Here is a 26,463-nt window from a genome sequence, read left to right on the forward strand (position 1 = left end):
TGGTGGGGTGGCTGCACAGCTTTGTAAACAGTGCCCGGACTCAGCTGTTGAGATTTGTGGCCAGCCACTCTCTCCAGCCTCTCACCCTATTGTTGCCATCTGCAATGGCTCTTGGCATTTGGTGCCCCTGGCTTGGCTGGAGCTTGGTGCAGGAGAGCATGGGCTGCTGCTGGTGAAGCTGCAGGTGCACATTTGGCTCCCACCTTAGGCTTTCTCCCTCCTCTCTCTCGGTTTACAAGGCAGCCTCTCTGTTCTTGCTGCTCACGTGCTCACTCCACTCAGAGGTGCAGGGCAAAAAGCAGCCCTGCCCACTGCAGCTGCTCCCAGATGTTCCTGCCAGGGAAGCCCTGGGGTCTGCTCCTGCTCCTGGGTGCTGGGAGTGCAGCCTCCCCGGCAGGGACGAGCATTGCAGAGCATGAGCTCATCTTCATGACACTTCACACAGCTGTGTGAGGCTGAACTGCACTATCTTGTCGCCAGCTTTGCAGTCTTTGAGCTTTTCTTGGGAAGTTATTGTAAACAGGCATGTGCTTCACGTGTATGGTTTTGTGCTGGTGTTTCTAATGAGGGAGGAGCATTACACGCCACACCAGTAACGTGCGGTGCAGTCATTACACAGATGGCCGTATCCTCACATGGTCTGGTTCATACCAGATTTACAACTGCATGTTCATTATTAGATTTGGAGCTGTGTGTGAGTGCTGTTTGTAGAGTTGCCTGCATATTAAAATTTGCACAGATACAATTCTTCTCGGTGGTGCCTGGTAGAGAACCATGCTGCTTTCTTTACTTAGCAGCTGACACTGGGGAAAAAAATAAACCCCAATATATTTGTTGTGAGGGTTTGATCTTACTAAAGCCAAATAAGCAAGATTGGACATACTTTTGAGGATCTAGAATATTTGCTATCTCTGCAGGGAAAGGCAGGGGTGCTGAGCTGTTCTGCTGGCTGGCTTGTTCTGGATTATGGAATTTCAGTTTTGACATCCAAGTTAGAAAACGGCGTGCTTTTTTGGAACTGATTGATGGTTTGTAACCACTGCGACAGCACAACTTATACTTGCACGGGGTAGTTTAGAGGTATATACAATGGAGCATTTATTCAGTTTTTATTATTATTGGCCAGTGTGAAGAGGTGATTGTATTTTACACAAAAACCCTGAATATTTCAGCCTCTCCATACATAATTTACCATTTGGAATTTTGTAATTATGGTTCTAGTTAAGCTTGCAGTTGTTAACTCCAGAACTTGAACCGTTTGCCTTCTCTCTAATGGTTAGAAAATGAGTGTTTAATTGAAAGGTTTAGAGTGACCGATGGCTGCTCTTTCTTCGTGGTGTAACAAATGAAGGACAGGCATACAGAGTTTCCTGCCTGGTATGCTCACAGCACTTCTTGGGGGTCATGTGCTGGTGATGTGTACTTACATATTGCAGTTAAAACTTTTCGGAGCTTTGAAGCTGGAATTGCAAGTTTTTCCTCAAACTTTTTAAAGGAAATTAATTAACAACTTTATTTTCCAAAGCCAATTATGGCTAAGAATTAAGAGATTTTTTTAGTTTGTGTTATTGCATCATGATATGCCTCCATTACAGACTCAGGTTGTTGCCTGTTGTGTTCAGGGGACTGCCGTAAGTGGTAAGGAGTTCTAGCATTGTCACTTGTCACTTTTTCTGCGTTACTCTAAATGCTTTCCGTGGTCAGTTCCCGTTGCCATATTTAGAGGAGTTTTTTCCTTCAAAAATCATATGTAAAAAATGTCAGCCTCCAAACCCCCAAACCAAACCTTTGCTATCTTTTTCTATTTACAACTGCAATGAGCATCAGGTAACCTTAGCATCCACCAGCTCTAGAGCTCTGTTTTCCCCTTTTTTTCAAATCACTGCACACCTATTTGATACTTCTACAATGCTTTTAGTTTCCATTTAAGAACACAATAGAAAGTAGATTTGGAAAAACTAAAGGGAAGAAAAAATAAATCCTTGTAATTCTGCTTTTTTCCTTACATATTTTGTATTAAAGTGTGAATGTGTTTACACAGCTGTACTTATTTGCTCCCCCAGTATGTGAACTGTATAAAAGATGGATGATAATGTTTTGTGCCTATGCACTCATGTACAGATTTATATTAACAAATGATGTTTTGCTTTATGACTCAATTTCTGTCTTTTAATGCCGCATATCTTGCACTTCATAGTTGGCTCAAACTGAGAACAAAACTAAAGAGCTTGCAAACACCTTGGTAGTGTTTCTAAAGCAATAGAGAATGATGAAGTGCAGAACCTAAGCATTCATTTTCTGCCATATCTTGGATGATTTAAAAGTGAAATTTATTCAAGGATTTGATGAATATAGGCTTACTCTATACCAGTTACTGATATATCAAATTATATTTGTAGAGACAAGAGTTTTAACAGATGATATTTTCCCATTGCTGAGTGGAAGAGCTGTAGGTATTTCCCTTTAGTCCTGTTGGTCTCTTTACCCAAGTGTCTCTCTGGAGGCCTGGGTTTGCTCCTTGGGTCCTCCCGTGAGATTTATGTGGACAACTTTGAGGGTATCTCCAGCAGGAAAAGTAAAACCTGACCAAGAAAGACCTAAGACCGTTAAGTTTTTCCACTACCTTTCAAGAATACGAGAGTCTTAAAGTGCATAAAATGTTCCAGTACCTGTTGTGAAATGGTAGAAGTCTTAATAAGTATAAAATCCATGGTGATATGGGAAGGATATCTGCAGTGGTGAGCGTCTAAGAGTCATCCATACTCCACAGTTTTACAGATTCAAAGGCTGACGTGAAATCACTGAGTTTGCTCAGTGGCTTATGCTGGGTGAAATGACCTGGTGTTTAGACCTTGAATAGCTCTAGTGATGGCATTTCTTATACCTGTTTACAGAATTTGGGAGCCCCACCAGAAGTCAAAATCTACTTCAGTCTAATGTATCAGACTAGTCTTGGTTCTGACACCAGGTAGCTGCGGTTGTCATGGGGCAAAGTCTAGATTTGGTCCTTAGCTGCAGTCCTACAGTGGCATGAACACTGGTGGTTGGATTGACTATACTTCAGCAGTTACTGAAGGCCAGTAGAAGCGTTTGACCTTTAAGCCAATGCTCTCTGCATGCAACTTTGTGTGTGTCCATGTTGGCATTGTCCTCTTTAAAAATAGTGTGTGTAGGGAAAACACCGCAGGTGCTTCAATATTGAGATAAGGGAACACGAGTGCAGAGTGTGTACATGTCCAAAGTACAGTATCCAGGTCTCAGAGTATCAAGTTTCTGTCTTATAAAAAGATGTGCACGAAGCCTACTGTATAATGTTAAGCTGTTGTACATCTTTTCCTAAATTAGTAATTTTTGGTGTTGTAAAACTGTCCCTGGTAGACCTGCTCTCAGCTGCTGATGTGAGTTCTAGCCATATTTTTTCTGTTTTGCCTGAGGAATATTTAGCTATGAATACCTTTAGGAGGCCAGCTTGAGCTGTATTTATAATAATAAACAAAATGCAATGACAAGATGCTGAATTCAGTAAACAATATTCCGTGTGTCCTACCAGACTTCGAGATGTCACTTTTCAAATGAACCAGTTGTGAGTGAAGTGACCAATATTCATTCCATGCTAATGCTGTGCAGAGTTCTTTGAGATGTGTGTGCTGTGAACACATCCCACAACCTGTATTTTTATGCCTGAAGCAGCTTCTCAAGCTGCTCTTCCATGCTGAGTCCTGCTATCCTGCAAGTAGGAGGGGTATGAATTGAATATGTGCAGTATGTTGTGTGTGTAGATATGCATTTATACATGGTAGCAGGACGCTATTTTAACTTCTAGAAAAAGTATGTAGTCAGCTGCATGCATTCAAACACAAGCAGCTGCCATCCACATCTGCAGCAGCAGCAGTGAAGACCTGTGCAGGAGTATGGGGAGAAATTGGAGGACCGGACCACTTCTGTGAACAAATTTAAGTTATCCCAAGGATAGATTTGCTTAGACTTATATCTGCCAACTGCCAAAACTAGTTTGAATGTTTTTCTAAAAGGTTTCTAGGAGAACAATATTCCATATGTCCTACTTAGCAGAATGTACTAACACGGTTAATATGACAAGTCTCTTCACTAGCTTCATGTTTTTCTTGTTAAAGCTTGCTTTTAGTGTTTCTCCTGAGATGAAAAGCCAGCTGAAGGTGTTACCTGTACCATAACAAGAAACAGATGAGATGAAGTGGGTAATGGTTATTTGTTGGCTTTCTAAAAAATTAGACCAAGTATTTATGTAACGTGTAGTCACAGATGTAGTCAAGAATGCAGATAAATCAGGCTTTCTTTTCCCAGAATTTGGACAGAGATCTCTTGAGTTATTATTTCCTCATTTCTTGTCTGAAGATATAAAAATACCACAAGCACTGAAGATTTTAACAGGAGTTTTAATGCAGTCAAAAAGTAAGGAACATTATCTCATACAGGCATTGTTGTTCAGAGACTTAGGTTCTCTATTGTGTCATGTTAGAATTTATTTGTTAGCTAGATATTGGTAATAAAATGACTTACAAAGGTAACTTTTCTACTTAAAAAACCCAAAATGGGTAGGGGTGAGGTGGAGGACAAGAGGAGTAAGTGATTTCTCATTCCCCAGAAAGCCTACTTCTTGGTTATCTCATGTTAGATCCCTTCACATACAATGCCGTTTTTATAAATGTACTGAGGTGAAATTCTAGTTTTAGTCAAGATTCACAGAAGAAAAAAATCCCCATAAAGAAAAGCACTGTGAGTTAGCATTGAGATGACTTCAAGAGAAAGATTGAGAGTGGAGAAGTTGGTCCATCAATCCAGAAGGCCTGTTTTTTTTCCCATCTAGAAATAGGTTGCTGACGTTTTTGTGAATGTCTGTTCTTGTGAGGATTCTTCTGAAAGGGTCAAAGAAAAGAATACCAGGCAAACTGAAAGTGAAATCTGTCTTGTCTGCCTCTGAGCATGCAGAAATGAACATTAAATTAACCCGTTTATAAATTTAACCTTAGAAGACTCCAGTTGACTGAAATTGGATACCTAAGGCTGTGTATTGAACTGGCTGCCAGAAAAAGGAGGGTCCAAGGTAATTTCTCAGAGTTAAGTCTATCTGGGATAATGCCTGGTGTGCACTTCAGGAGCTGTTTCATGATAGCCATTGCTGATGGAGGTTAATGGGTGCCCTGCATTGTCCTGGTGGGAGACAATGCAAGGAATAAAATGCATGGTTCCTTGTCACCATCTATTCATATTTTCAGAGCGTTAACCCTGAGGTGATTCCTTTATCATATTGGAAGGCATGAGAACCTTTATTAACCACAAAGAGGGCACACCCTGTGCATGTTGTAGTGTGCAGAGGCAAAGTGTGTCTGCCTGAATTGTGCTTTTGTTCCTGAACACCCCAGAACTGGGCTGGAGGATGACAAGGGGAAAATCTGGGTTGGGTTTTCCCCTGCTTCTTCAACAAAAAACTAATACGGTCATCAAAATGTATTGAACTATCTGCCTTTTTCTGGTGCAATCTCACTGTTGCAGATAAGGTTACATGCAGAAATTTTCCTGCACGCTAGCTGGGAGTAAGAGCAGATAAGTTGGAGCCCGCAGCTAAGATGAGCATGTTGGAGTGTCTGTTTACAAATCAAATATCTGCCTGGCATGGCCTGCCCTGGCAGCAGAGCTGTGTGTGCACTAAAATTAAAGAGGAGGTTGGAAAGGGAGACATTCCTCGTGTTCTGGGCTGGTCTCATTGGTTCTGCAGCGTGTACCACTACTGTGCTGCTGGCATGGTAGCCAGTACAGCCACAGCAGCACATTGTGCACTGGTGGGTAAGGGCTCAACAACAAGGGGCTGGAAAAGACCACTTTCCAAGGAGAGGTTTTTAGAAGGCTGAATATTACCAAAATAATTTCACAAAGCTATATAATCTGAAAAGCAACTGAAGTGACTGCTCTTGATCTGCTGCCAGACCTCATGGGGTATTGCTTTCCACAGGCTGCTGCAGTACACTCAGCCATGTTACCCCATCCCATAATTTTTTCCTGCCATAACCGAGCTTACTATTTGTGCTGATTTGAAAGTTAACCATGCTCTCAAGTAAGCAGAGGGAAAAGCGATTTTACTGTTGCTATGTGGCAGAATGGCCAAATGCTTGCATGTATTTTTGGGATGGTATGAGGTGTTTAGGCTTTAAATCCTAGCCGAGGGTGTTCAGGTTTCTGTGCTTGCCTCTGCGCCTGGCAGCAGCTCCTCTAGTGTCGTCAGCCCTGCTGCCAGGGATGTTGTGATGTCCTGGAGGGGACAATACGGCAGCCTGTTAGTCTGAAACTCTCAGAATCATTTAAAGTCAAAGATCTTCAATGTTTGTAAAAGGTCCCCAATGCATGGAGCATTTTCTCTTTTTCAAGTAAAAATCCCTGTGATGGCCTTGCAGTTTGGAGCAGTAAGTCAGCAGAAAGGTGCCATGTGTAGTGCCTCCAGGAGCTGTGCTGGTGCAGAAGCCTGCTCTCCACATTCAGTGTCCATGTTTTGTTTAGAATTTCTGACGCATTCATATTGGGAAGTTTGCTTCTAGTTTCACAGGGAAAGAGGGTCTTCAGGGCATTTGCACGTATTTCCTTGACATTTAAATATTTCTCGTCTCCTCTGGGATGCTGTGCACTGTGTCTTGTGGTCTTTATTCATAATTTAAGAACCTGTTTTTATAGTAAAATATGTGCAACCAGGCCCACCTTTATTCAGTTGACTCATGTCTGAAGACCATCTTGGAGTACCTCTGTGCTGAGCACAGCTCTGCTGTGTTTATTAGAGGGTCCTGTCTGTCATGGTTCTGTTTCTCCACCCTGCTCCCCTGCTTTCAAGTGTCTGGGTGATGAAAATTGTGTTGTCAGTGTTGTCTTGTGTTTTTTTGCTTTAAGGTTTCTGGTATATGACTGCTTAAGCATGCTGAGATTTCCATCTCCCTGAAACCAAGCATTAGGGGGTGGGCTATGTGCAAGGGTATGTGGTTATAAGGGAGCGTGTATTACTTGACTTCTAAGGTTTCTGCTACTGCATTTCTCCACCTTTTTCATTTGTGTTCATCCTATGTTCCCTTGCACTGAGAAGCTGCTCTTGTGTGGATTCCACTAAACTGGGGTCCTGATCTTCCTATTTGCTCCCTTTTCTCACGTGGTTGTGATGCCGCTTGTCCCTAAAGGCTGTCATTGAGATTTTTTTTGGATGGCTTTCATTATGCCCCTCATTTTGCAAGCACTTCTAGAACCCTTAACTTCCACAATAGCTGGAGAGTTCATCAATATCCCTTCCTGCAAGGCACAGACCAAGTTCCCTCAGAAGTCTCTCCTGACCACTCCTGCCTCACTCTTCACCTCCATCCCCAGAGGACCTGGCTGTGGCTGGCCACTGGTCCTTGTGTCCATCCATCCTCCCCAGCCTCCCAGCTAGGCTACACTTCCTTCAGCTGCTTGTTCTTCACTTTGATGTCTGGGCAGCTCTTGGCTGCACCTGCAGGCTCTCTGGGCTGCCCTGGTTTGGTGCTGCTTGTCATGCACAGCTGCTGATCTCATGCTAGAGGTGAGTGCTCCTTTTCCTTCAAAATAAAGTTTTCCCCTGTTCTAGCAGTCTTCTACTACTGCTCTCTGCATCTTCTTGCTATCCTTAGCTCTGAATAGAATGTTCATTCTTATCCAGATGCCATGAGCAAGGATTTCACAATCTGTGGCTCCCTAAATATTCAACAGGCGAATAACCAAGATTCCTTAGTTCCTCTTACACCGCCTCTTCTTTCTTTCCATGTCAATAGCAAAGCACTGAAGTACTCTTTCCCTCAGTGCCTAAAAATCTAATTCCCCTTCTGTTGAGCAGAGTATTTAGCTATGAATCAGTGAAAAATCATAATGAAGTGTGCATTCATACAGGCGTATGCTGGGATTTACACTCCTACTTCCCTTATTTTAAACAGTGCTGGCTTTTTAAATGTCAAAAAATTTAAATTTAAGGTTTTTTTATAGAGAAGGAGTTGTTTTGACAGGGGAACATAGTTTATTGTACAGTAAATGTGAAAGTGGTAAATGGCATACAACTTCGCCATGCTCCGCAGTATTCTTCACCTTTACTCTTAAATTTTATTGCTACAGATTGTTTTTATTAATGTTCAGGGAAACGTTGCTGTAGAGAGTTATAGTACTTTCAGCAGAGGATGGCTTGTGCAGCTACTTATGGAGCAACAATGAAACACAACTTGAGCCACTTCTTCAAATATTTGCAGTGCCTGTTCAGAGCATAAGAAAGAGGTTGCATCAAAACTGAGTCCAGGCTTCTGGAAAATAGCAGGTTTGTGTTGATGGGTTTTTCTTAGAACCATTTGAATCAGTCTAGCACCTGGTGTAACCAAACTGCTCAGATCCTTGCACAAGGATGACTTTTAGAAAGGACAGCTCTGCTGAATAAAAGAACATCGAACACCCCCAAACCATCTATCATCCACATTATTTAATATTTCCTCTTTCCTCTAGGAATCCCAATGCTTGTAAGGAATGAGGGTAGGTGGTTTTTTTTCAGATCTGTACAACTATGGAGTAATAATAACTGCAGAGCAAGTGCAACAGTGTCAACTTGCCTCCTTTGTGATAGCATTTCTTTTGTTTTCCCTTTAAATTTAGGGAAAACATTATAATTTTATTAATAATGTAGTTGAACAATAAACTTCAACGTTTGAGAGCTTGCTGGAGACTGAATACATTCTGCATGGCTCCAAATGGAAAACTCACTACTTTGTAGAAGGCCCTGAATGCAAGCAGATGGAAGCGAAGCTCCATCTTACACCCAAGGTGTAATTAACTCATTTAATTGTGGCCCTTCTCCTTGAATTGTTCCAGTCATCTTACTTCATCTTACTCTTCATTTGACTGCTCCTTCAAAAATGGCTCCTAAAAGTAATCCATAGTCCATAAGCTGTCAGCCAATACACAGCATTCACACTCTGAATTGTTTTGTTTTGGTATATATAGCTCAAATGGTATCAACTTAGTGTATCTCTTGAAATTCTTATTTCTAGTTTAGATAATTGTATTCAAAAGTTTGTGGCTATTTGTAAACATCCTCTTAAACCTTACCTGTCAGATTAGTGCATGAGTTGGTCTTAATCCTGGAATTCTTTAAGGTAGACTTGAAAATTTCATATATCTTGGTAAATTTGTGTTTTACAGGATTTCATCATAGTATTTTTTTAACTTTAAGGGGGATTTTAGTAACTTGGTTTTGAGTGTTTAAAATATGTATGCCTTAATTTTTATGACTGAGTAATTAGGTAGCTACTAGAATGTTTTACTAGAGAAATTTTCTGCACTCAAAAATCCAATGTTTCCCCTTTGCTCCAAGGTTCATGTTTTTGAAGTCTGAAGGCTTTGACAGCATGTAATTGTTGTTGTTTGCAAAGCTTTCATCTGTGTTAGCGCTGTGGAGACCTTTACTGTGGATTTTATTTCAGTTTAGTTCTGCAGCTCAAGTAACTCAAGCACTTGAAGGTGGTGTACTTGTTCTACCAGGATCACTTCTCCTTGCTATGAAGTGTATATAATTTTTGTTTTTGTTTGATCCCAGGCTTAAGTTCTTGAGTCTTGCTACAACCCCTCTCCACTAATATTTTTCATGCCCAGTCCTCACAGTAGGGATTAGGTAAGGTGGTTTTTTTTCCTCCCCTCTCCCTGGAAATAGCCCTACAAACGAGGAGAGGTGGGTTTAAAACAAAGGGAGAAGTCTTCTCTAGCTGTGGGGGAGTGACTTGTGTAATTTCAGGTATAGCTGTTCCAGCTGCTTGGGTAACTGGGCTGTCCTGTGAGTTCTAGGACAGCTACTGATGGTCCGCACAGGGGCAGGAGTTTTGTCATGCCAGCATATCTAGGGAGGGGAAGGTGTGATGTGTACTGACTGCTCCAGGGAAAGTTTTGGATGAGGCTATCCAGCAGCGCAGCCCCATGTGCCTGTAAGTCTCTGTAAACCCAAATAACTGTTCCCTCCCTTCAGTGGTCTCTTGTATTTCAGAGCCTCATTTTTTATAGAGGGCAAACCTGAAATGTGTGGTCCATGGCCGAGCTGTCCCTTAGCAGAACTGCTGGGAAGACAAAGGCATGGCATGCATCCTATGGATGACCATTTTCAAAAGGGAGAAGGGAAATTTTATCACTCCAGAAAAATGTTTTAATCTTTTTATAGTTTTTCCTGGTTATAAAGTGATTTGAGATATTCATGAAGTGCTTGTTAAGAACTTATCTTTTTCCTGAAAGCTTGTCATTTTGCATCTTCTGCACAATAGAGGGAATGTCTCAGATGTGATCTCCATCTGAGTTATGTATAATATACTTCCTTTTTTATCTGCACTAATCTGTGAACTAAATCCATTTTACAGGATTTTCCTCTGTGATTCCCTCTATCATTTTTTGGTAGTTACAAGAAGATCTTAGAAGAAATTCTTAATGTTAAAGTATGAGACAATCTTCCCAGGAAAAGATTTTCCTGGTATCTAGCCCTGACTTGGCTCTGTTTCTACAAACCACAGTCATACCTGTACCAGAGGGAGCACTTTTCATGTATGTGTCCCCTTCTTGAAATTATGCCTGTGCCCGTGTGGGGAGATTTCTTGGAACTTGTAGCTGTTGATAGGTTCCAATAGATGATTTAAAAATTGATTTTTTTTTTTAAAAGTCTGACAGATATTTTTTATAATTACAGGATACCAGCTTTACAGACGGCATTTTTTTGAATGCACAAACTATTATTGTGCTGAAACTAAAAATATCAGGCTAACACCAGCCTTGTAGAGCAGTAATGAAGTGGCATCAAGACTTTTAAATAGCTACAGAAAATAGCTTTTAAAAGTGCTATTTTTGCACACACAGACAAAAGAGAGTAAAGTGTATAAGAGAAATATAATTTTCCCTGATAAAGCTTGCAATTAGAAAGAACGCATTTTCTGTAATGACATGGAGGTAGCAAAATTGAGAGGACTGAAAGGTTGAAGAAGAAAATAAAAACATAAATGTTTCTGTTCTAGTTTTTATGGCCTGGAGTAGGACACGGCAGCTTGCTCTGTCAGCCTGAGCCACAACCTTTCTGATGGAGACCAGTGCTTGGTGCCTCCACAGGAAAGTGTCGAAACTGCCAATGAGGCAGTGATTGTGTCTTGGTATAGTGCTGTGAGTGAAGCAGAAAAATCATCCTTTATCCCCGTGCCTTTTCCAAACATTCTTTTAAAATGTGCTGGTTCTCTTGCTTATGTGCAGCCTATCATTTAATCAGAGCTGGGTAATGAGTGTTCACTGGATAGTAATGCTTTTATAACTTTTTTCCCCCTTTCCCTTTGGCAAAGTACAAATGACATCGTAGAAGTAGCGAAGAGTGTTTCCACTTAAGCTGGCCGCCTCAGTTCGAGAGGAGGCAGATGAACACGAGCTAGTGTTGCTGCTGCAACCTACTACGTTTCACAACACCCATCTGCCAGCCTGGCATGTGATCCTTCCCTCACGCCGAGCCACAGAAATGTCCTGGTAGCCCATCTGCCTGAGGAGAAGGGGGCCCCAACACTGCCCCCAAGGAGCTACCGGGAATGGGGATCAACTCCGTAAAACAGCACTTCCTGCCCTTAAGGACCAATCAGTGTGACAGTGCGTTTTAATTTTCTGGAAGTAAGGATGGGTACCGAGCCAGGAGCATTAGCATTAGTCTTAACCTGGTTCATAAATGCCAATGTTATCTGAAACTGCTCTTGAAGTTATACCTTTAGTGTGAAAAGAGGGGATATTAATGAAGAATTGTAGCAGATATTGTGAGGTGCTTAATTGCATTCAGATAATGTTACATAAATACTTATTCTCTGTGTTTTCAAGTTGTTTTCATTTAATTTAGACGAAGGGTAAATAGAAGCTGCCAATTTGGCCATCTCTACATGATTCGTTATTTCATAATACCTGTATCATATTCCCTCTCACTCCTTTCCAAACTGAATTATCCTGCTCCCTTTAATCTCTTTGTGAAGGAGGCCACCCATGCATCTAATAAGTGGAGGGGTTTTTTTTCTTTTCTCCTAAACATTTCTTAAGTACTTTTTTTAGCCTTGTAGACCATTTAATGCCATTTGTCAGCCTTGATACTATGATTTTTCTTTTTCCATCTCATATATCCTTAGCATAATGTACACTAATCTTTCTCCCTTATCAGACATTAAAGAGACTATTTCCAGCTTAGGATATAATGTGGGAACATGAAAGCACATGAGAATTTTTTGTGTGCTGAGTTCAGTATCTGGGCTAATTTTGTAGCCCAAAAATTTCTTTTGAAATTTCTTCTATTTTCAGAGCTTCATTAGAATATTCTCTCCGTGAATTTTCCTATTGTTTGAGTTATATATAAAAAAAAAAGAGCAATGGAGTTTTGATGCTGATGTTATCTGTAATGATTTATCATGCTGCTTATACTTGTTGGATTCCATTTTTTTTTTAAGAAGCCAACCTTCTATTGGTAAATCATAGTAATTATACTTTAAGCAATTTCTGAGTTAGCAGATACAAGGCAGGTCCTTTTAAATGTTGTTATTTAATAATAGTGTGGTTTTACAGCATCTAATCCTCTCTTTCCATTACCTTTTTAAAAATATACACAGGCTTGTGTGTGTATATGTAAAAAAATTGAAATGGTCCAGTGGTATTATCTGGAAGTACTTAAACAGATGTGGTATGTGGAGTTAGTTATAATAGTTACACTCACAGCTGCATGTGATGCTCTACCTGAGACTTATTTTAAGTTGCTTTCTGTCTTTTGCTTAATTCTAAGCACTGAAATTGAAAGAGTTCACAACCTCTCTTTACCTCCTTATTTTTCTTAACTGAGCTTTTCGGAAGTCCCGTAGCGGCAGCAAGGTAAATCAGGACCTGCTGTTTGCTCTCAGCCCTGTAGGGAGGGCTGGGGCCAGAGGGTGGCTCTGCTGTCACTCACAAGGCCAGCCCGTGCCGTGGAGACGGCTGGTCCCTAAGAGTTGTGACCCAGTTATTCACCACACACTTTCTTAATTTAGTAGCAAGTCGAGGACTTTGAGGAAGACAAACCCTTTTGGTTAGGGGAATTGAATGCTGCCACGGCAAACCGAATCCTGCACGTTCTGGTCTCTGGTGCTGGGCTGACCTCCCTAAGCAGAAGTTGGTACTAGCTGCTAACAGTGTCTTCAGCTTGTCTTGTGATGAGCCTGAGGTCTTTCTTGCAGAAGTGCCATGTTCCCCTTGCTACCAAAAGTGGCTTTGAAGCTGCCCTTTGAACATGCAGACGTGCTGAGCGCTATGGAAAATCAAGCCCTTGGTGTCCAAATTGGTCACTCAATTAGTAGTTCCTTTGACAATTTTGTCTTTGTTCTCTGTGGTTCAGCATTACATTCTTAAAACCCTGGTAATGCCACCTAAACAGAATTGTATTATAGGGTAAACTTATTATTAGTTTTGAACATTTGGATATAACTGTAAGTTCCCAGGAGAAGAATTCACTCCAGGGTTTGTATGGGATGTGGTAAATAAGCCAGAGTTATTGTTTTCAGGCGCTGCCTTTCTGGTGTGTGCAAACAATGACTTCAGCAGCTTCCAGGCTTATTTTTCTGATTCTTCAAGACTATGGTCATGGTTTCATGAGACAGTAAACTGGGTTTTGGAGGGCCTACAAGATGAAAAACACCATCACCACACACTGCAGTGCATTGAACCATTGCAGAATGGCTTTGCCTATTCAAATGCCTTCATGGGGTTTTGGAAAAATAACTGTCCTGGCAAACCGTGTACGGGTTTGGGTATCCCATGTCCATGCTGCTTTGTCTTTACAAGAAACCAGCACGCTCTGACCTTTTTGGTGAAAATGGGCAAAGTTGCCATGTTTGGGCTGTGGAGGGGTGGCAGTGATGCAGAGAGACTGCCCAGGCTGGGAGGTGCGCTTGATGACCTGCAGATGAGTTCACCTGCCCACCACAGTTGCCATTCAGGCAATGCAGTGTTATCCAGTTATTACACCTTTCAAAAATAACCTTCAGGAATTTATTAGGGGCTTCTTCAGTTTAATTTTCCTTGCAAAGCCATACTAGCTGGGATGCTTGTTGGGGATACTGTTTCTTTTTACCAAAAATAACACCAAACTGAAACTGAAGGTGCTTCGAAGAACCTTTTAGCCATGGTCAGTTGTTGGCAGCTGGTGTAGCTGTGAGAGGAATAGCACCTCTGCCAAGATGATGTCACGCCTCCAGGTCACAAAATATCAGGTATGCTCCAGCTGCACTGCAAATTCTAGTACACCAGGGCCTCATGGGGGCCACATCAGACTAGTTAGGCTCAATTAATATAATTAATGGAAAATAGTATTGTGGTGGTTTTTTTGGGTGGTTTTTTTTTTTTTTTTTTTGGTGGTGGTGGCCTTAGGTATATCAAGAAAGTACTTGAAATATGCAGAAATATGCATTTGTGTGGTTCAGCCAGGCTCAGTATCAGTGATATCAGCACTGTTCTTTGCCCACCCACATATTCCTTTCCTTACCTAGCTCTTTTGTTTTCTTTCACCCCTACCTCTCTCCTCTGTTAAATCAAAATTGTTTGTTTGCTTGTTTGTTAAATTAGATTGTACACTCAAAGCTTTTGCAGCCAAAAATTTCTATGTGGTTTTTCTACTGAATGACCCTAATACTTCTGTCTCTTTTAGCCCCTGCTATTTATGGATTCAGTTGTGTTGTCTAATTTTAATTCCTTGTCAACATGACACAGGTGTCATGGAAACAAGGGAGGGGTGGTGGTCTAATGGATTTGGTCTAGATGAGTGGAGAAAATAACTTTGGGCCCTACAGCAGCACTGTGACGTTCCTGTCGCTGAGTGCATGTGTGAGAGAGAAACAGTATGGATAACTGTGCTTACAGACCAGATGTCCTGAGACTAATTTCCTTACAGTGTACTGCAGAAGTCCTACAGCAGTGTAAGATGATGTGTATAAAATAGTCTGCTCTGAAAGTGCAGAAAGCAACTGCTCTGATTTGTTCAAAAGTGCTGCTTCCAAACCTGTGAAATCTGTACGAGGACTGCGGCATTTTAACATGTGCATCAAGCTCTCGGTTTCACTGAAGAGTAATGTTTCCTTCTTTCTTTCTTCTATGTAAAGCAGCCTCGATTTGTGGGACTTGGTGTAGGGTAATGCTGTTTATAATGAAGTCAGAATTGGCTTTTAGAGCCTGATGAATGAAAGTCCACAGTATAAGACTGCAGCTTTTTATGAGAGAGACATCTGTGCTATAACAAGAGCAGGAGACCCAATTTAGACAACTGCTAGAAGGAGAGCTCAAGAAAAGGAAAGACCTTTTTTTTCTAGCTTAGATTAAATATTTGTACAAATAAACTTTTCAGCTGCTCATCAGAATTGCTGCTGCACCACCAACTTGGCTTTGGATTTTGTTCTGATTGCCCAACAAGGCTGTACGCGAAGAGTGTTACGGAAGTGCAGCTCGAACAAAACATGTTTGTTTTGCATAAGAACTATAGGCTTTGGGCTAGAGAAAAAAAATTTGGGGAGAGGGAAAAGATAGTGAGAGACATATGAAGAAATGAAAGATGTGAATAGAAACTGACTGTTTCAGTAAATGCATGTGAAGCAAAAAACACATGCAGAAATTGAATTCTGTGTTCTCAAAGTGAGTTGTGATAGAGGATCGGAGAACAAGTGTCTTTGACTGAAGAGGATTGTTTCTCATTTTGGTTAAAGCAAGCTCCAATCCTTCGAGGAAACTTCTCATAAATCTGATCAGTAAAGCAACTTTTTAAGGAACATAGGCGCCCAAATCACTTGGATTAAAGCCCAGATGGACACTGTCTCTGGCTGAAATGGATCAGAAGAGGATTAAGGTGCAGCTAAGTGGAGAATTCCTGCTGGAGAGGGGCGTGATGCTGAATATGCCATTCTGGGCTGCTCCTCAGCATTAACAGCAAAGCAGCCTTTGGGTTCTTAGGCTCCTGGGAGCAGATGCAAGGAATAGTGTGTTGAGAAGTTTCTGATGGCTGATCACAAACGTGCTAAAAGTACCTTTTCAGAGAAAAACTGTCTTTTAAAAGTTGAGTGGATTCAGCTTTAAAGCATTCCTTTTCTTAGTGAAGATGGTGGATCTCAATGTAAAGGTGTGCTTAGCCCAGAATATAAATTTAATATAGAAATAGCTTACAAAATATTGATTACCAAGCAAACTGTTGTAGTACCTCTGGCATTCTAGCACTACTCTTTGCTTGTATGAATAAGGATGAAAATTAAATTCTGTTTTGGAATGATGCAGTTTTGGAGCAGAGTGGCCATGAGCTGGTGTTCTGCACAGTTCAAACACGATAACAACTAAACACGTTTGCTCATATTGTGGCACGATCTGGCGTGTAGAACAGCACAGGTGTTCACATACTGTAGGGACAAAGGAATTGCTTTATCAGACCAATGAACTCTTTGGTATCCTGTTTCAACTAAACATCTCAGAAAGGATCTCTAAGCTAAGAAAAGCTTTTCTTTTCTTTTTTTAAACCCCTGACACCACCTGAGATTCTGTTTACCCACTGGTTTCAGTGGATCCCTTAAGCACTCTGTGGAAGAAGGTTTTCCTCTAATCGCATGCTGTGGCTCTCCTGGCTTGTGTGAGGTACAGCTGCAGACCTGTAAGGCCTCACAACTCTCCCACTCATCTGTGGCGCTGTTTGAATTGTCTTAAAAAGCTCTTCCACAACCTTTTAATTTATTTAATGCCCTGGAGCATCTCTGCTTCAGTAATATTTGGCAAATTTCAAGCAAACATTTACTTAAATTCCAATTGTTGGATCCGAGGGGCAGCAGAAAAAAATTTTAGGGGATTGAGAAACCAAACTCTCAGAGTAGGCTAATCTCTACTTGTAGAATGAGAGGACAATTAACAACTTGTCTGTGAAAACAAAACAGTTGCCAAGAAAACTTACTAGAGTCTCTACAAGAAGGATGGGGGAATTCTGCAGTTAGAAGAAGAAATGCGTTGCTCAAACTTGGCGAGTGCTGCATTGCCTTTTAAATATCTGGTTTGAAACGTTACCTTTGAAACATCTATGTGCAGTTTAAATTTTAGTAGGTGGCAAAGAGTGGAAATTGCACTGATATAAGCTGTCTTCAGGTTTGGGTGTATAAACTGCAGTCTATCTTGGAAATGTCTTTTGCATTGCAGTAGAAGTATGTGGTAGATTGATAGATTATAATTTAGGACTCTTAATCTCATGAAGATGTAGACCAAATTTTACATTTTTAGGGACTGGGGTTTTGTGCGCACTCGATATAGCAAAGGGAAGTGTACTGCAGCAGGAAGCAGCACAGATGCTTTTTTATGCCTACTGCCTTCCTTCTATCTTTGCTTCCTTGTTTCCTTCCTTTCCCACAGGGGTTTCCTCCCTTTCTTACATTTCCCCTTAAGATACTAGCTGAAGAAATGTCACTTTGGTTACAGAATGGGTTGCAAGCTTACTTTTCACTTCTTGTAAATTGTGAACATTTCCAGCATCAGTTAAATTTCTGAGACAAAGCGTTAGGATGCAGTACACCACAATGATACACTTGTCTGTGCTAGTTACTGCCAGAGTCACCATTTTCTGCAACATTATTTCTCGCCAGGAAGAAAATAAACTCTCTACCATGTGAATTTTAGATGTGGTACAACTGTGGGTGTGCTAATGCTTTTACTGGAATACTCTGACACCCTGACTTTTCCCTAGAAGTTTGTGTACTTCCCCCTTTATCCTCCATTTGACTAGAATAAAACAAACCATGCAAGATAAAACTACTTAATTTAGATTTATTTTTGCCCCTTGTCACATACATTCACCTGCTTCTTCCTAGCTTTCTACTGAAGGAAAAATGGTGACTTTCAAATAATGGTGAAGATACTGTTGTATGTGGTTCCTCTGGAATGGTGATCTTTGAGGAATCTGTCAAAATAATTGTGAAACAGCTCTTCATGTGCTGGTTATTCTTGTTACCTTCTCTACACGGACAATTCAACTCCCCGTTAAGGGAGAGTAACACTTTTATGTACAACCTAAGTGTGTCGGGAGGAAAAACCCCAACAACTCCAAACAGGGACAAAGTTAGATACATGTTCTTGGAATACATGGAGAAAGCTTTATTTCAGATTTGCTGTTCTCTAATTCTTTCTGCCTCTGCTTTAGCTCACTCTGAGAACAGGTGACTTAGAGGTTTATTTTCAAAGTTTGGAATTCCTGAAGTTATACTTTGTATTTTCACAGTTATGGGATTTTAAATGCAGATTTTCTGATATGAGAAAGAAAACAAGAAATTTATGCTTGCTCTTCCTGGAATATTATTTTCTTCTTTGTTAGAATGGCTGTCTTAAATGATCTATACTCTCCTAAAATTTTTAAAATTCTGGTGGTTTTTAGAGTTTTTAAATTTTTTTAAAAATCTGCTTTGAAATTTAAATCTGTGATTTCTTTTACCTCTTATAGGTGCTGGATAGTTTGTTAGCTCAGTATGGAACTGTGGAGAACTGTGAGCAAGGTACTGTTTCTCAATTTGCTTTTAAATTTGGAGTGGGGAGGGGGTGCACACTGAACTTACCCTGTTCTGTTGCATTTCCCTTTCTAGTGAACACTGACACGGAGACTGCAGTTGTAAATGTAACATATGGCAATAAGGACCAGGCTAGACAGTAAGTATCTTCTTTAGTTGTTTCTGTCACCTAACGCCGATTTTCAAGTTCATGTTGTTGTGACTTTATATGACTTTGTTTCTGATCACATCACCATTTTAACACTAAATTAAGCCTTGACTTTTAAGAAAGCCTGGTGTAATTAACCTTCATGAACAATTTTTTATCATCTTTTCTTGCACTTTGACAAAAAGTAAATTAATAATTTCAAAAAATGGAAAAATTGAAGGGATTCATTGGGGAGAGCAGAAAGTTAATTTGCCAGTGAGGGAGGATGGGAGTTACTGTTTAATGATTTTTTTTTTTTAAATCATGTTTTACTGATACCCTCTTGCAACATGCATTGTTTTGTGTATGTTTCTTAACAATAATACTAAAAATAACAGAAAAAAAGTAGCTGCTAACCAGAACACAGGTTGTTGGTTTTTTTTTTTATCAGAAAATTTAATGCTGCTTTCAAAAACACAAAAGGTGTAGTCTGTACACCTAAAATAATTTATTTGGTATTTTTGAAATTTAAGCCACCTATTTTATGCTTGCTTCTATCTTCAGTAATTGAGAACTTTTAATCTAGATATTAAAATTTGAAAATGTTTTACTTACTCATTCTTTGTGCATACTTTTCCTTTAAAAATCTGCATTATGTACTATGCTAAAGGTTTAATTTAGCTTCTCTACCACAAAAAAACCCCAAAAAATGCTTGTGTGGTCCTTAAATTTTAACCTGGTGACATAAACATACTTCCTCTCTTTCTAGTCATAGCAGGTCAAACAAAACCAAACTCATAGAACAGCCTACATCGATCTTTCTGTTTTAACTTTGAAATTTCTGCCACCTTGTGGCAAACTAAGACCAGCAGTTAAGATGCAGTGTGTGCTTATGGTATGCATTAATTCAAAATTACAAATGAAATAATATTTGTACATATAATTAAGTAATTATGATCTGTGCTTAACTTGAATGCAACACATGTATTTAATCTTTCAAAGCATTAGGTTACTTGTAAGTGTATTATAAACAAATGTGATGGGAAACTCGTGTCAGTGGTATCTCCTGTGTACTCTGAGCTGAAGGAAGCAGCATTTTCCTTGAATTCACTATTTAACTTTCCTCAAAACCTGAGTTGTTGTAACAAGTTCTTCAGGTTCTTCTGTTGTTTTTGACTCTGTTGCACGGCAATTAAGAAAGGTTGTATTTCTAGTTCTGAAGAAACTTATGGTGCAATGTTACAGATTAATACTGCGTGTGCCAGTTTCTCCTTTGAAAATATAAGAGGGAAGTACTAAAAATACCATAAAGATGTATGATATATTTTTTTGAGCTGTCATCTGTGATGTGGGTTCCTGGGCTTGTGCACTCCCTTCTGAAGTTGAAAGCAACAGTTTCTCCCCCAACTCTACTGGCTAAACTTTAAGATCAGTCCCAGGGAAATGCTGGGATTAGCGAAGACTGAAGAAGTGCGCAAGATAATTTTTTCTTTTTTATAAGAAACCATGTGACAGTAACTGAGAATCTCTTGAGTTTGAAGCAGGCAAATTGGCATGCAGCATAGATGTTGTAGGGGAGCTGGAATAATACAGGTTGAATGATGGCAGTTTAGTTCCTTGGAAAAGGTAGGGCAAGTGGAGGAGCATTGATTTGCATTTGAGAATGGGTTCTCATGGACACAGCATTTCTAAGCAGATGAGTCCATGTTATGTACAAAAAATGTTAACTCAGGTTGTCTGAGTTTGGGAGGTGACCTTGCAACTGTTTAGAAACCTCTAGGAGAAGTGGCGAGATCAAGGTGTATTTTAAGGGGAAAAAAAAACCTGTGAGGAATTGGAAGGAAGGCTCCCTCTGGGACCTGCATGTATGTGGGTTTTCCAGAGTGACTGCAGTGCTGCTTCAGTGAAATGGTTTTCCCAGACACGACCTAGCTCTGCTCCTTGGAACCGGCTGTGGGGGACAGCAGTGGCAGTGGAGAGAGGGAGCAGTGTGCAAGTGCTGATAGCTGATAAAGGCAGTGCTGGTCATCCCGTGAAGGATGTGCAGTAACAAGAACAGACTTTATCAAAAGCTGTTTAGGGCTGTGAAGAGTCAGCAGCTGGTGACAAGCTTTGTAGCTTGGAATTTAGCTCTTTAGGGTAAATGGTGCTCTTTGCCATGACTTTTGGATCAAAACCCATGACATGAAGTTTTCTGTGCTGCCCCATAGAGTGGGTCCCTAGTTCTAGCTGCATCTCTCCTGTACTTTCTGCAATGCACACACCAACCTCACAGTAGCGTTGGCTGACAGAACATGCAAAGTTGCCTAATTCCCTGCTGGATATCACTATGGCAATGCCATGACTTTTGGAATGAGTACTGGCAGTGTGTGGTGTGAGGGTTCTGTAACACAATCTGGAGATACTTTTGATAAGCAGTTCTAAGCAAGTGCTTGGAGGACAGTATTTTTGAATAAAACTTGTGGTTCCACCCAGCTGGGAAACTGAGCTGCCTTCTGTCTTGAAAATCCAAGTAGTTGTGACAGAGGTTTTTTTCCTCTAGGCTGGTACTATAGTTGTGGCATGCTCAATTCAGGTCTGCATCCAAAATTAACTTGCAAAGTGAAAACAATGAAGATCGCTGCATTCTTTTTGAGAAAGAAGTTGTAGAGCACCCAAAATCTGAGATGTGCACAATTCCTGACTTCTAGCTGGGACAGAGGTCTATGTCTTTGACCTGTTATAGTGGTTGCCTCTTTCCTAGCTGGAGAGACATAGCCAGTCTTGTCAGAAAAAGCAGATTCTGCTTCTGGCCAATGTGGCCAGTGCAAGGCAGCCAGCATGGCAGATCAGGTACTTTTTGGCAGCCCAGGGGCATTCTGGAGGGGTGTGCAGAGCAATGTGTGGGCCTTGGAAAACCACCCTTTGCCCTCTAGGACTGTGAGCAGCAAAGAGAAGGCTGGCACTACCAGGTTTGACACCAGACCCCTCCTCTCCTGCTGCTCTCCTTCCCAGAAACTGGAGAGAGCTTTACTAAGCATGTGCACTGCTGTGGCATAGACAATTACTGAACGTTGTGGTGGGTTGTGGAATATTTGGAAGAGAGGAGAGGGTGAGGGACAGAACCTGGAGCCTGTGGTTCACCCTGCACAACCCAACCAGCTGCATGCAGGTGCTGAGGCAGCTTGGGACACGCTTGCCAAAAGACAACCCCCCTTCTCCTGATATCAGTCCCTGACTGCAACCAGCAGCACATGCTGACTGTGTCCTTGTGACCTGCTGCCACCTAAATTACAGCTGCTGCCTTCAAAAGTTATACCACCTTCTCTTTCCCTCCCCAAAAGGTTCCAGTGTGTAGGAGTCGAGGACATGCTAAAAGACTTAGCTCTACCCAGGATTTTGAAAGTTCACTAGTGATTACCTCTTAACCAGAATACTTAAAAAAAGAAAAAAATTATTACCCTTTCAATGAAGCACACATCTGTGTGTGTGCACAATACATATCCTTGAAGAAATGAAGGTTCACGTCACTAATATTTTTACATGCCTTTGTGGGTCAGGGCTAATGTTGCCATATGAATGATAATACTGAAAATTCAGTGGTGTATTATAAGCTTAGATTTTGTTTTGGTTTTGTTTTCAGAAGCATTGATGAAACCTATATTTTTTTTAATGTAAAAACATTATTATGTCAAAGAAAATTTGCCATGTATGTCCGTCTTCTCGTATGTAATTGTATTTGTTCAGGGAAGAAAAAAGAAAAGCAGTGTACGTAAAAGCTGCATGTGGGAGTGAAATATGTTCTCCTTCTAGTGCTTAGTGTCATCGTGCTATCAGTGGAAGAATGATTTCCAGCACAAGACTCGGTGCTTTTACTGTAATCGTTTATCTAAGGTGTTTAACCTCCACTGGCGTCAAAAGGGAGAAGGCTTGGCAAGTATCTCCTTGTAGGGAGCTTATGAGAGGACAGTGGTGAGATGCCATTTTGATGGGGAAAAACTCAGGTGACTAATTTACAGAATACTTGTTTAAAGGTTTCATTTTTATGTAGGAGTTCTTGCTTCTGAGCACGTGTCACATGAACACAAGCCAGGCCGCTATCCATCTTATCAGTGCATGGAGAGTAGTTGCTGCAGTCTCTTAATGAATTCATTTTATTAAAAAATTCTGAACTATGCTAAGAGATTTCTGTATACCAGCTCTTGCTGGTATGTGAAATGGAAATATTTTCTATTCCTACTAAATATAAATTTTAAAGGATGACTTCAGGGAGGAGGGCACCTCTTAATGGGGCAGTTAATGGAATTTTTCTCCATCTTTGTCCTCATTAAGTGACTCCTTAGGCTTTTAGACTCTGTGTAAAAAATGGTTTGTGCGTTGTTTCAGCAGTGCTCCCTGACAGATGCAGTGTGCATGGCCTTTATGAAGTTGTGGTCATGGAGGAGCCCCTCCCAGCACTTGGGAGGGCAGAGGTGGTGTTGCTGAGCTCTGGAGTTCTCAAGATGGTCAGTCAATGAGAGGATGTGCTCTACAGAAGCAGCTCCATGTAACCTGTACTTGGTGGACTGCAGCAATGACAATAGCTTTGCCTGAAACAGAGTCCCTAGTGCTGGGGAGAACTGGTCACTTGCTTTTAGCTGAGGCCCAGACTTCCCCTGAGAACATGGCTGCCCCTCCTGAGAGCAAGTGCTGTCCTAGTAGCTGTTTTACAGGAATTTTGCATGCATCCAGGAGACAATTCTTAACCATTTGTCTCTTCATGGACTTTCTTCACGTCTGTCTCTCCAGCAGTGCCTAGATGTCTCTAAAGTTGCACTTGTTATGGTGCTGAAGGGCTGCTGAATCATCACATTGACTAATTCTAGCTCTGTTTTGTGCCACAAAATTGATTAAAATGAGTCCAAAACTGCTGAAGAAAAGTGTATGACCATACTTTAATAACCTAGTGAAATTTGTCAAATATTGGAATGTGAAGGACAAAATCAACAGCCAAAGGGACCTTTCAAAAGGTGGGGTTTATTTTTACACTGTAAGAAATCCACTAGAACTGTGTATGTGCTACATCCACTGCAAATCAGCTATCTTGGCATTCTGCTGAGTGTACCCAAATCAGTGCAGAATATGGGACCACACAGCCAGGAAATATCGGTTCCACAAAAGGCTTGAGACATCAGCACTTAGTTACTGATTCTTCTTCTGACTTCCCATCACTTGAACAAGTCAAATTATAAAACAAGTCAGGCTATAAAATATGGAGAGCTCAGTGACTCACAGTGTGAATTAGTGTGTTGTTTTTCCACGTCATCATATGGCTTTGGTGGCCAGAGATTGTTCACTGCCGACATAATTAATTTTCCACAATGGCAAATGAACTTTTCTCAGTTTGCTTTGAATTTAAGGTACTTATAGACATATGGAATCACTTAGCAATTTATAAATTGCTATGAAGAAGAAAAATTTCAACCTTCTTTCCAGGAAAATATGGTGCATATATATGTATACTATATTATATATACAATGCATATATATTTTTTTGTGTATATATATATGTGTGTGCGCATTTGTTGCTGTAAATTGTTTGTTGTGAAACCATGATCGGTATGAAGCCTGGTTGCAAATGATAAGCCTAGTCTTTCCTTTCCCAACCACTTCTAAGGAAGAGTGAGAAGTCTGGTGCACTGATATTCTGTCAGGTTTGATGTTAATGCTGGGATTCTGGTCTAAGTTGTTTTACTGACAGAGGAGGCTGACGCATTTTGGGAAAGAAGCAATGTCTGAACTTGTCAAATGCATGGAGGGAAATGAGTAGGGATGGATGTTAATCTGGAGCCTATCAGCACATCTGATAAATTGTTTGTGTTCATGGCTCCAACATCTTGATGCTTGATTCCAAAAGAGACAGGGCTTGTGCAACTGGACGGTCTGGCAGTGCTGATTCCCTTCCTGGTAGCAATATAGCTTTCTGGTTGGTTTCAGTGAAACTCAACCCAGAAAGGGAGGTCTTGGATATGCAACCAACAAGAAATTAGCATGTTCAGGGTGTATAGAAAGGAAAGGTCTCAAACCTCTTTTCCAAATAGGATACCCAGAGAGAGAGAGAGACCTCAGCAAAGTGCCTTTCAGACAATGGAAATTTATGCAGAAACTAAAAATTGAGATAAATCCATAGAAACACAAGTCTCACTACTCTGCTCTCTGCTCTTACTGTTTTGTAAACATCTTTTATTGTGTTATAAAATGCTCTTCAGAGTCCACGGAGTAAAAGTTTAAAAATGTCAGTTCTGAAATAACCTCACCAAATTTTAATCCAGCTCTTTACCTACTTGCTGTAAAGGATTCTTCTGTTATGGGAGTAATTACACTCTTGCCCAGTTCCCAAAGGATCTGTGTCTCATTTGGTTAACAGAAGTATTTAATGAACAGTGATCAGTTATTCGATATTTTGCTTTCTTTGTTCATTGTCATTGCCTTGGGCCTTATTTATTATCAGACCTTATTAAACATTGTTCCAAAGACACAACTTACTTGTTTTCTCATAAGCTCTTTGCTGTCCGACTGGAGTATTTTGAGGATGCTGGCTCATCCCCTGGGAGATGAGGGACTTGTCCTCAGTACCCAAATACCACTTCTTATCTGGGCTTCAACAGCTGCTTGTGACCCAGACTGTCAAATGGGATACCCGGGAGACAAATAGAATTTTTTACCGGCTGCCCTTGAAAATGTAGGCAATTGGCTATCATCATCTTTTATCTCTGCAGTAGAGGCAGGAGTAAAAGTGTTGCTGAGGCTAATATTTGATAAACTGGCAGCGATGCCCTGCAGATATGCGTGAATTGAGGGGCTGGGTTAAATTTCTAAATTCAGAGGTCTTGCTCTAGAGCATATGATTGTTGGAGCTTTTCAATGAAAATATCGGTGAGTTCTTTAATAAAAGATGAGACTCCCTCCATCCCACTACTGCCTTGAATTTAAATTTTGTTTTAAAGAAAATCTGCCAGTAATCTTTATTCCAAATCAGTGCATATTTCAGTGACCAGTATATTACTGATAATCTGAATAGTAATACCTCTTGTAGCAAAACTTGAAATGCCTTTTTTGGGCAAATGTCGGCCTGCAGACTTGTCCTGGGTTAGGAAGAAGGACTGAACAGAGGGAATGCTGAGTGACCAGGCGGTTTTCAGTATGAGGGACCACGGTACTAGGGGGTATTGAACATTTGGGCAGTGTCCCTCTGTGATGCTTAAGAACAACAGAAGTTGAAACAACATTTAAAATGCCTTCTAACAACTTTGCATTTATGGAGAGTTTAACACAGACATGGGGCTTTAATTTTTTTGTTAACTTTTAAACCTACCTACCACATGACTATTTAGTAAGCTACAAGGTGCTGTTGCAATCTAAGGGGCATTTCGGATGCCATTGACTGGCTTTGAGTGCTTCCTTTCCTGCTGAGGTGAAGGTGCTCTCTTCTTTCATAGAAATGTTTTTTTGTTTTTTTTTTTTCATTCCTGTCACAGCTGTATCAGTTATTGCAAAAACTCCAGCCAAATAGCTGTGCTGGCAAAAACCCTAATGAAGGTGCTGTGACAGCAGCTAAAAAGTTTTCCCTCTGGTGCAGCTTTAATTCTATTTGGGAAATTGATTTAAATTAAATCAGGCAAAAGAATGCTTTTGAGAGTATAAGCTCTATCTCCTGTGAGGTTTTGCTGATAGGATTGGACCAGCAAAACCTTTAAAGTGCGTAGAAGCCCAGAACAAGCAAGAGCTAACTTGTAA

General features: G+C 40.7%; 1 protein-coding gene across 4 annotated transcripts in view; it reads left to right on the forward strand.

Moving 5' to 3' along the window:
* IGF2BP3 (insulin like growth factor 2 mRNA binding protein 3) overlaps positions 1 to 26,463 on the forward strand; it is a 110,402-nt gene that overhangs the window by 51,403 nt on the left and 32,536 nt on the right. For 2 of the 4 annotated variants that reach the window (XM_040076349.1, XM_058421998.1), the window contains 2 exons: positions 18,518 to 18,569; positions 18,657 to 18,720. In XM_040076349.1, the coding sequence (XP_039932283.1) occupies positions 18,518 to 18,569; positions 18,657 to 18,720 (116 nt within the window). Of the gene's footprint in view, positions 1 to 18,517; positions 18,721 to 26,463 lie in introns of all 4 variants that reach the window. The other 2 variants (XM_040076341.1, XM_058421997.1) reach the window with 1 other exon arrangement.

This window comes from Hirundo rustica, chromosome 1 (assembly GCF_015227805.2).
Source record: "Hirundo rustica isolate bHirRus1 chromosome 1, bHirRus1.pri.v3, whole genome shotgun sequence".
In the NCBI taxonomy this organism is placed as follows: Eukaryota; Metazoa; Chordata; class Aves; order Passeriformes; family Hirundinidae; genus Hirundo; species Hirundo rustica.